General features: G+C 41.2%; 1 protein-coding gene across 1 annotated transcript in view; it reads left to right on the top strand.

Annotated features, from left to right (window-relative positions):
• LOC105862294 (protein 4.1-like) overlaps positions 1-12008 on the top strand; it is a 52964-nt gene that overhangs the window by 26697 nt on the left and 14259 nt on the right. Inside the window, 1 exon segment of the mRNA XM_075993395.1 lies at positions 2390-2490. Coding sequence (XP_075849510.1) covers positions 2390-2490 — 101 coding nt within the window.

Below are 12008 nucleotides of genomic sequence, written 5' to 3'. Positions count from 1 at the left end.
TTGGATTATTTTGTCTTCCATGCAGTCACATGTGAAGGCTGCATACTTACTCCAAGCGGTAGGATCATTTGTCAAATCATTCTTGAAACTTCACTTTGAACATTGCCCAGAGTTCAGTTCAGCCATTCTCCTAGGAAAACCTCTTATTGTTTTGACTAATAAGAGAACACTCAACTTGTTAAATCCCTTCTTTATTTAACTAATATGCAAGTGAACACATAATGCATGAAGCACTATGCTTAACCAAGTATGTTTTGGGACTTACAACATAGTAGGGAGACAAACAATAAACAAATAATCAAATGAAGTAGATAAATATGCAATTATACATTATGACAAAAGCTACAAAGAAAATGAGCATGACACAATATAAGAGGATAAGTGTAAGAGATTTACCTATTTAGACAGTGATGAATGATAACCTCTTAAATGCATAGGGAAACAAATGAAGGGATTTTTAATTATTATTTCAGTCTATTTAGGGGGTACATGTACACTTTTGTTGAATGTATTGTATAGCTGTGAGGTCTGGGCTTTTAGGGTACCCATCGCCCAAATAGTGTACATTGTACCCAAGAGGTAATTTTTGCTGGGGAGCAACAAACCAGGATGCATAATTTCAAACAGGCACTCGGGCTGCTCTATAGAAAAATGCATGAAGGGCAAATGTGCATGTGAGGAAACAGCTAAGGCACCTGCTGCAGGTGTCCAGGCAAGAGATGATTTGGGCTTAGAAAAGAACCCTAGGAGTAGCTAGAGAGAGAGAGGTATGCACTAGAGAGAGATTTTTGAATTAGAAAAGGCAGAATTGGATAAATTGCAGCTGGAGGCCAGGATAGCTCCCAGGCAGTGGACTTGCCATGAAGCCACGGTACTTAGGCTTTGGGTTCCTTCTTGTCAGAAAACCCCATCTACGGCTTTAGTGAAGGTCTTAGCAACAAACGGGGTCATATTGCTGGTAATATTTGCAAAAGGAAGATATCTGTGTGTACATTTTAAATGGAGGGTCTTCAAATTACATAAGCCTGAGACCCCTCAAAACCCATAGCTACGTGGTCCCCACTTGCAGCTTTAGCCGCCAGGTGGATGGGCTCCGCCTTTATGGAGATGAGGAACACGTGTTGCGGGGAGGGTGCGAGTCCCATTCAGATGTGTGGGGTTCGGGGTAGCTGCCAGGCGTTCAGACCATCAGACAAGATCCAGAATGGCTTCTGGATGTTTCCAAATATCAAATTCACTTTCAAAGAATAAAACACCTCCACTGTTGGTAATATTCAGCATCTAAATTAGTGGTTATTGGTATTTTGTAATTATTCTTGATAATTTAGGTAACCTATAGACATTTCCTCCCAGAAAATGCACTTACACCTTGTGGTTTCATTCACCCTCATCCAGAGCTCATCTCTCCTCTAAGTGCAGTCCCCACACCATGGGAGACGTGTAGAGCAGATGTGCTTCTCCCCAAAGATTATCCTGACACACACATTTTTTTCATGTATGAGTTTTCAAATGTTTGTTAAGAATCAGTCGTGTTGCTTGACAGTCCCCACCTTGTTGCCGCAATGGCAGTGCATTCGGGGGCATTGGAGACAGCCTGCTTTCTATGCTGAAACCTTCTGGAAATATTTGTTTTCAAAGCACATTTGCCATCCTTTGCATGTTCGCAGGCAATGGTATTTTAAAGAACCAAATGTATTTCCTAGTCTCAATACCATATGCTTTTTTCTTTAAGAGCATTAGCCGATCAGTGGAGAAATTCATGAATACTAAATATTGCTCTGCGGAATGTTGTGTGTGTGTGTTTTTTTTTTTTTCTGGTTCTCTCCTCTGGTGTCACTCAAACATCCTTTTGTTTATTCACCAACCCGTATTACAACACCTCTGACTTTTCTATCTAATTCCTTGATAAACCTGGGGATGGGAAATAGTGGTAGGTGCTCCTCCTCCAACTCTGCTGGTAGGAAAATAAAATGGTTATTTGTCAGACCATTGAACCATCAATACAAATTCCATCAGGACCCAAATTCAGTTTCCTATGATGATAGCAGATTCTGCAAAATTCGGTTGTTTGGAAATTAAAGGGACCCCATGAAACAAAGAGAGGCTTCAGTAAGTTTGCAATCCCCCTTGTGGAACCCAAATCCTATTTTCCTAGACAAGCCCCTTGTCCATTTATCACCTTCACTAGACAGAGAACTCCTTGAGGACAAAGGCCTCCAAGAACCTACCTTGTGACCACATGCCTTGCACATAATACATATAAAATGAACACAAAGGAACTGAACGGTGAACTTGGTTTGGTTACCTGGCTTCATGAATTGCTAAATCTGGGAGTTTTGTTTTGTTTTGTTTTTCACGTATAATTTTTTGAGCACTTGTTACTCCATAGGTCCTTTATCAAGCATGTTCCACAGATTGTCACATGGATTCCTAAGGAGAATCATGCTGGTGCTATTGTCCCCATTGTGCTGATGAAGAAACAGGCTTTGAGTAATTTAGTGACTTGCCCCAGTCACTCAGTGTTCAAGCCGCCTCGTCTGACCGCCAAGCTCATGCTCTTTCCGCTGCCCCACACTGATTCCATCTCTTGCTCAGACACTTCAACTATCATCCTACCTCAGGACCTTTGCACTTGCTCTTCCAGCCATCCACACTACTCCTACCTGCATGTCATCCACATCTCAATGCCACTGCCTCAGCGAGGCTGTTCCTGACCGCTCTATCCAAAACAGAACTCCTTTCCCACGGCCACTTGCTCTTCCTCTACCCTGTTTTATGTTTAATGCTTTGTCATAGCACTGTCTCATCTGTCAGTATGTTACATTATGTGATACAACTTAAATTCAACCACCTCCTAAAGTCTTAGAATTCGAGACGTTTGTAGACTGGCTGCAGATGACTTGGTTTTATAGCTATCGCGCGCCCCCCCCCATTTGTTTTGTGTTTGTAAGTGGCACTTTCCCATTTCCCAGCTGATGTGGTTTAGGCAGATAATAGAAGCAGCCAAATTGAAGGCGGGAGAGCAGCATCGCCACCCGTATGGAACATTTTATTGCATTCCCCTTGATTGGTGGGCATTCATTATTTTCTGTTTCTTCTTTTATTGCTATAAGCACCGTGTTCCGCCCCAGAGAAAGTTAACTAAAAATTAATCCTCAAATATATTAAAACGTGATATGTTTCCTAAGCCCCGTTGTCATTTATCATCTTTATGTTCTTGCCAGTAAATATTTTTGGCATTCGTTGTAACTTTGTATTCAGTGAGAATTGATAAAGTACAGGGGCATGAATTTAGCTAAGATCAAAGTTCTACAAAGGAACATTATTAATAACAAAACAGCAATAAGGATGATAGCAGGCACTTATTGAGTATTCACTACACACAGGGTCGTGTGATAGCCCCCTACCATAGGAGCGCTATAGCTGCCATAAACAGTTGAAGAGACTGAAGCCCAGCAGTTGGAAAACTTGTTGTAAATGGAGTCGTAGAGGCAGGATTTAAACTCGAGCATTCTGACCTAAAGCATGCCCTCTTCACTGCTCTGTAACTGACTGTCACTAGTGCATTTGGGAGCTGCCATCGGTTTTCTGTCCCTCAGACTCAGTATGATCATCCTTCAGGGACGTGTACATGTAGGTAGAGTTGAGCAGACAGAATCAGAAGCCTGGTGCGCAGAGAGTCAATGTTAGATGTGTCCAGAAGTTGTTTTAATAATGAGGTTTAATATTTATCCACCGCTTCTCTGAGCGCTCACACATTTCCTAATGTCTTTTGATCTCCCCATCAATCCTAAGAGGTAAGTTATGCTCATCTTACTTTTGAAGAGACAGAGGAAGGAAAGGCTGCATTGCCTGTCCCCGTTAGCCTGGCTGGTAGGAAGGGGGACGAAGAGGAAAACCCCTTAAAATGCAGTCCTCCATGCTGACTTTTGTCTTTTTTCATTTTTTCATCAAAAAAGTTCAAGGAACAAACTTTAAACCATGAATAAATACTCTTTAAAACTTAACAACAGTAAAAAAATAACAGGGGAGTAAGAAAGAGAAACGGTTTCTATAAATTGAAGGGTTTTTTTTTTTTTCTCCTCTTTGTATAAGCATCTCCAAATTGGTGTGGAGTTTTCCAAACAAGTTTTTATATTTGTGGGGGATTTGGATTCAATCAATAGCCTCAATTTCACATTATTAAAGTAATTCTGAACCTGTCAAAAATCCTGACTGGTAAAACCACGTCTCCGTGTTGGAACTGGATCAGCCCACAGAACGGTCAAAAGTCTTATTTTTCAAGAGGCATCGACAACTGGGCAGTAATTGACGAGCACCTCCAGAGTAACAACTCATTTGTGAAAACAATTAGACTAGAAGCCTTTAAAGGATCAAGAAATGTTGGCCACAGGGGATGAACCATCAAACCTATGTCTTCAAACATGTTTTTAAGCACAGTCCCATTGCCATCTGAAAATAATTGGAAATTGTCAACGAACTCCCACATGGTGGTGAAAAGCAACACTGTGGTAGTCTACATCTCATAGGTGCTTTGGAACAGAGTTGGAGGGGCAAGCAGAAACCTGCTGCACCAAACAGTGCACGGGAATCACCCGGAGGCGGAGGGGGACAGTTGTCGTTAAAATGACTATTCTAACCCAGTGGGTCTGGGTTGGAGCCTAAGACTTTACATCCCTAACAAGCTCCCAGGTGATGCTAATGCTGCTGGTCCACACGTCACATTCTGAATACAAAGCTCGCAGCCTGAAAAAGTCGCAGGCTCCGAAGTCAGACCTGGGATTGAACCTCATTTCCGCCACTTCTTGGCTATGACAGTGAACGACTCTTCACCCTGTCTGAGCCTCTGTTTCCTCGTCTGTCAAATGGTGCCTGATAAGGCAGAGCCCGTAAGATTATTGTGAGAACGGAATATAATCATCGGCACAGTGTATGGAAAAGAGTAGAAATTCAATAAAGAGAAACCATGTTAATAATTTGTGTTGGTCGGGCGCGGTGGCTCACGCCTGTAATGCTAGCACTCCGTGAGACCGAGGCGGGAGGATCACTGGAGCTCAGGAGTTTGAGACCAGCCTGAGCAAGAGCGAGACCCCGTCTCTACTATAAATAGAAAGAAATTAGCCAAACAACTAAAAATAAAAAAAAAATTAGCCGGGCATGGTGGTACATGCCTGTAGTCCCAGCTACTCAGGAGGCTGAGGCATGAGGATCGCTTGAGCCCAGGAGTTTGAGGCTGCTGTGAACTAGGCTGATGCCATGGCACTCTGGCCCTGGGCAACACAATGAGACTCTGTGTCAAAATAATAATAATGATTTGTGTTATTCATATTATAGTAACATTAATAACTATTATTGTCTAAAAGGATTGTGAGTGGATCCCAAAGCCATCAAATGAGTTTCTTCTGTTCATCCTCCTGTGCTAGCCATGGCTTGAAACCCTTATATTCACGGTGGTCCCCTCTGACCCCTGGGGACACGTTCCAAGACCCCCAGTGCATATCTGATGGTACTGAACCCTATATACACTACGCTTTTTAAACATACCTATGATAAAGTTTAATTCATAAAGTGGGCAGAGTAGATTAACAATAACAGAACAGTTATAATAATATATTCCCTCAAACTCCTGAGCTCAAATGATCCACCCGCCTCGGCCTCCCAGAGTGCTAGGATTACAGGCATGAGCCACTGCACCCAGCCTCATAATGATATATTGTAATAAAAGTTATATGAATGTAGTGTCTCTCTCTCTCTCTCTCTCTCTCTCTCTCTCTCTCTCTCTCTCTCTCTCTCACACACACACACACACACACACAATATCTTAGTATTTTCAGACCGCAGTTGACCATGGGCAACAAACTGTGGAAACCAAAACCTCATATAAGAGGGGACTACTGTATCACCCCTATGACTGAAAAAGTAAATCATCTCACTTAATCATTGCTATGACCCATGCAGGTAGTAATACTACCTATTTCACAGAGATAGGAAACTGAGGCTTAGATTTATTAAGTAACTGACCCGAAGTTTTACGACTCACAAGTAACAAAATGAGGACCTGAACTTGGGTCTTGCTGGTTCCTCAGCTGTTGCTCCTCAATAATGGCCTTGGGTATACAGCTGGCAGACTAAGCTGGGTGTGGTGTGGTTCCTACCTTAGAAGAGCTCCCGGTCCCCTGTGGGTGGCTAGTTGAGGACAATTTGAACAACACCTTCACGAGACAAAACCATTTCAATTACTCTGAAAGAACTAGAAAGCCTGTCAACGAAGCATTTTCTTACATAGATTTTCAATGAAAACCTGAGTATTATTACGGTGTCTTTAGGGAGAATTTTTGTATATGCTGAGCTCCCTGGTTGTTCTTTAGAATCCTAGTTGCTCTAGAAGTAAGCAATGTGACTGCTTTCCACCTGAATTTCCTTATCTATTAAATAGAACCACCTTCATGGAGTTATTCTACTCCTTTTTATTAAATTGCTTTTCACATTTCTTCTAGTTCCTGCCTATGTAATCCTGAGTATTTCATTTGCTGACTTATTGATGCTGGACACAGGTGAAAGACCTTAGCAAATAAAGCTCTGTTCTGCGATTGCTTGTATAAATCAGAGCTCTTTTTGCCACAAGTGACAGAAATCCAATTCCAACTAACTTAAGGAAAAAACAGCTATTTATTGACCCACCCACCCAGGAAGCCCAGGTATATAGGTCTGGCTTCAGGAACAGCTAGACCAGGGTTCAAACAAAGGCACCAGAGCCTAGTCTCTCGGTCCTTGGTTTGCTTTCCTTTGCATTGACTTCTCAGGTGTTTCTGGTGGCAGGAAAATGGCCTATAGCAACTCCATGCTTGCATTTTTACCAGAATATAAGTTTCCTTCCCAAAGGTTTCAGCCGAAGTCCTCTGATGTACTGACTGATTTGGGACACATGTCTATCCTTGACCCAATCACCATGGGCAAGGGAATGAAATATGCTGATTTGGCCAGGACTTGATCATGTGACCACCTCTAAGGCACATGAGGCAGGGTTATCCAGTGACCAGGTGGATGGGGTGTGGGAAGAGCTGTTCTACAAAGTTGATGTTGCCAATATAAGAGAAAACAAATGTTGGACAGATGAAAACATCAGAAAGCCACCAAAGTGCTTATGGACAGTCTCACGAGATACCAACAAATCCCAAAAGGACTGGAGAAAGCCACAGAGTTAAAGAGTTAGAGATGCATTGGCGAGAGGGATTTAGCCCAACTTTCCTGATGGCTGTTTCCAATCCTATATTATGGATGTTACTGTGATGGGCATAAAGGAGTCTTAAAATGGTGGAGGAATGCAGGCTTGAGCTGGGGAACAGGGTTCTTATGATGCTATAACTCCTGATCCAAAATGATACCGCTCTTCAGGCAGAATTAAGGTGTGGTTCTGGCCACCTTCCCTATTTCTCTTTGGATGCTGGAAGATGATAAAATTTCCCAAGTTAGTACAAAAGCAATTCATCTTTATCATCTATCTTTTAGGTTTCTCCAAGACCCCAAAGAGCAATAACTTCTGTGGATGGGGTGTCCTCCCAGCAAACTAGGGGAATATCAGTATGGACTGTGATGCTGAAAACTGCGGAAAAACACTTTCTTGATTGCTATCTGATGTATTAAAGAAAGTCAGCCTGAAAAGGGAAAAAATTTGTGTGTTTGCATGCACACACACACACACAGTTTTGTAGAAATCATTTACTTAAATGCAGTAGACCACTCAACACTAAAGAGTATGCAAAAGGTAGAAACAGAAAAATTATCATAACCAGCACAAATGCTGTTTGGGGCCTCAGGGATCTGGATACCGTGGAAATAGCAATTGGATTGAAGGCTATTTTACATGATCCACATATCAATGAAGAAGTTTCTTATTTGGGGGATTTAATGATGCACAGAAAATTGCCAGCAAGTTAAAAAACTATACAGTGTTGATTAGCGTATCGGATTTTCACATCTTTTTTAGTTTGATCTCATCACAAGGGACACCAGAGAACTGATGGACTTAATAAAAACACCCTAGAAAATTAGTACAGAGTGCAAACCTAAGATGTATGGTACTGAAAATATTTTCCAAGATCCTACCTTTCTTCTGTGACTTTTACAGAGTTGGCCCCCCTTGCTTAAAGAATTCAGAATTGTTATTGATTGTTAAGTAGCAGAAACCCCAGTCCAAACTGGCTCAAGCACAAAAGACAGTTTTCTGGTTTACATAACTGAAGAATCCAGGCTGGACTGCAGGCATGGCTGTATCAAGGACTCACATGATCTCCTTAGGATGTGGTTTCCCCTCTCCTTTTCAGCTCTGCCTTCTATTGCATTTGTTTCATCCTCAGGCCTCACACCATGGTCCCCCTGCAGCTCCAGACTGACATCATCCCAGGTTCAAGATGGTAAGAAATACACTCTCTTGCTGGTACCTCCCACACAAGTCCTAAGATTCTCTCCCATTACACCAAGAAGGACCATGTGTCTCTCCTGGACCAGTCACCACGGCCAGGGAGTTTGAGTCCTTTGTTGGTCACCCTTAAAATAAACAACAGAGTTCCTTTTAGCAGAGGAGGGGCTAGTTCCTCAAAGGAAATGTGGAATGCCATTAGAAGAGGGAAAAAAGGCTTTCTTCATAGCCCTTGAAAATAATATCTATTAAAAGGGGTTTAGGGCCGGGCGCGGTGGCTCACGCCTGTAATCCTAGCACTCTGGGAGGCCGAGGCGGGCGGATTGCTCAAGGTTGGGAGTTCGAAACCATCCTGAGCGAGACCCCGTCTCTACTAAAAATAGAAAGAAATTAATTGACCAACTAAAAATATATATACAAAAAATTAGCCGGGCATGGTGGCGCATGCCTGTAGTCCCAGCTACTTGGGAGGCTGAGGCAGCAGGATTGCTTGAGCCCAGGAGTTTGAGGTTGCTGTGAGCTACGCTGACGCCACGGCACTCACTCTAGCCAGGGCAACAAAAGTGAGACTCTGTCTCAAAAAAAAAAAAAAAAAAAAGGGGGGGTTAGGGGCAATTAAGCTTCCATCAAGGCCAAGAGCAAATGTTACTCATAGACAGGCAAAATGAGCAACTTTGTTATTTTCCTGACTCATTTTATGGGCCATTGTTCTGACCCCAATCCAATTTACTTCTAGCCCATCTGAAAATCAAAACCACAGACTCCACAATCCAGAGTCCTCTGTTAGATGGACTTTTCTTCATAAAAAATGATTTTGAATGTTGTAAATAATTTTTCCTCTTTGCCCTACGCCACTAAACTCAACCTGTTTGGGGCCTTTTCAATTAACTAGAAGTTATGCAGCTATGCAATGCTAGATCAAACAGTGTGGCTTTTCAAAGGCACAGTGAAGAAAGTATAAACGGAGACTCTCCGGCCACACAGAATTTTGGTTTCATGGGGAGTATTTGAAAGGAACATTGAAAGGGCGTGATGAAATTCAAATAGGTAAGAGGTGCTGTCCTTTATACACATAAAATGCAGGAACATTTTTCTTCAGTGGGATATGTACTTCCATGTTTTTTCAATAGATATTTCCTTTAACAAAAGGAAATATCTATTGAAAAATATCTATTGTTAAATATAGTTGGGTAAGTTGACAATTAGTAGAACTCACAGTAAAACATCTGAGGCTTCTAAAGACTTCTAAAAACTAAGACTTCTAAAACTTTAATTTCTTTTAGAAGCCATGACTCCATGGCTTTTTGAATACTGACCTAAAGTTTCCCAACACCCATGCCACCCTTGCTGCTAAAAATAAACAAATAAAAGGAATAGTTAATTATTTCTAAATAAATAGAAAATGTGCTAAAGGAGCTCCCTTCTTTGGGATACAATGCTTTTCTAAAAGGTAGAATCATTTTACAATGTGAATACTCCCAAACTTAGGGATAAAATATGTGCCAACTCTTCTTGATGCAATGTCCAGCTAAAGCAGGAGTCAGCCAACTTTTCTATAAAGTGCCAGATCATAAATACTTTAGTTTTTGTGAGTTATGGTTTCTGTCACGGCTACTTAACTCTGCCATTGCAAAGCAAAAGCCTGAACTAATGACTCTGCAGCTGTGTTTCAATAAAACTTTATTTATAAACACAGAAAGTAGGCATTATTTAACCTTGTGGCCATAATTTGCTGATCTCTGACCCAGAGCACTGTGTAGAGAAGGATTCTGAGGTTTTTGTCGGAGCTCCATAGGAAAGATTGTCAAGATCGATTGGTGGTGCCTGCCAAAGGCTAGGGAAGGGAAAGTCACAGCACTTGAGCCACATGTCTGATATTTCTGCAAGTTGACCCATTTGTCATTCCGTCCACATGCCCTCAAGTGTCCCCTGCGTCAGAAATTGTGAACTGGTTGCTTAGAGTGGAAGGTGTAGCATGGGTTTTCTTTTGGGGTTGACTAATTGCCCTGAATAGAGAATCAAGCTTATGACCCTGGGTGTCATTAACATCTTAACCAGCTGAAATGTCTCACTACACATCAGGCTGTCAGAAGAGCAAGAAGAAACAATATCCTTGTTCTTTTGAAACAGTAGCAACTCACACTGAGAAAATGATCATTAGGAGAATGAAGAGTTAGCGTCTGTCCCAATTTAACCTGTTGTCATTAGATATCCTTCGCTCTTCTACTTCAGGGGCTGTGGATTAATGTCCGTTACAAGGTAGATAATACACCATTTAGTAAGAAAACTGGAAATCATTCTCAAACTATGTAATATGGGAAAATAAAAAGATGGTACAAGAATTTATAACATGTTTATGATTTTTCCCCTCCAACAACCATTAATGTAGATTTAAAAAAATTTTTTTTTTCTTTTGAAGAAAGCTCCTAAAATGAAAGGGGAAAGCCAGGTATTTCAAAGACTTTAATCAGCTACTCCAATGCAGTGTTTTGCTGATGAAAATCTTTTCAAAGGGCTTTACTGGAGCAAAACCATATTAGGAAGTCCTGATTCTGTCTACAGTTAAGACATCCATACAATCAGTAGCATCTTGGGTTTTTGTTTTTTCCTTAAATGTTACTGTTTAAAAAAAAAAAAAAAACAAAGACTTAAATCATACTTGTTGATTTGGAGGTCACTACACAGATGACAAAGGAGTTCAGGAAACATTTGTAAAGTGGATGAACCAATGCATGAAACTGCTTTAGAATGTAGGCAAGGCTGGCTTCATGGCACATGACTCATACAGTCACCCAGAGCCCCATACTTAGAAAGAGGAATGTTTCATTAATCCCATCAATAGCCCCACACCTGGCTTAATGCTCTGCTGTTGCTATCTTGAAATTCTTAATTTTTCAACAAGGGTCTCTGCATTTTCATTCTGTACTGCACCCCAAAATTAAGTAGCTAATACCGAATGTATAAATTGCTGAATATAATTCAGTCCTCTAGGCTTCTTGTTGCAATTTGATAAAAGATATTCATTCATTCATTTGTTCATTATTATTATTACTATTATTTCTTTCATTTTTTCATTCATTCACTCAGCAATAATTTGTTTTTTATTTTTATTTTATTATATTTTTATTATAAACCTTCCTTGGTGCTGCAACTGTTTGAAGTTCTTTTCATTTAACCTGATAATTCTATGGGCAGAGGAGAAATAAATACTCAGAGAGGTCAAGTGACATCCATAAGGCCACACAGCCACAAATGTCAGGTCCAGGGCCTGGCCCTTAGGTTGTTGGGACTCTGGAGTATGATCTTTTAACCACGTTTCAAATTTTGCCCTAGAAAAATCTCAGATATAGTTATTTTCTTTGACATCCCAATGTTACCCAAATTTCCCAAAGTACTCCCTAAAAAGTGACCCATGACCTCTGTGGGGCTGCCTCTCTGATTCAAGGTCAATGAGAACGGCATCACTGGATGATCATTCAAAAGTACACCTGTGATAAAACCAGGTTCCATAAAAGTGCAAGCGAATGGTAGGCTGCAGGTAAGTCGCCAGACACAGGGAACCACAGGTGATTGGAAAGCCACATTGCCA

The sequence above is a fragment of the Microcebus murinus genome, chromosome 16, assembly GCF_040939455.1.
Source record: "Microcebus murinus isolate Inina chromosome 16, M.murinus_Inina_mat1.0, whole genome shotgun sequence".
Lineage (NCBI taxonomy): Eukaryota > Metazoa > Chordata > Mammalia > Primates > Cheirogaleidae > Microcebus > Microcebus murinus.
Note: the sequence above shows the minus strand (reverse complement) of the source record. Positions and strands in the feature narration are given on the sequence as shown.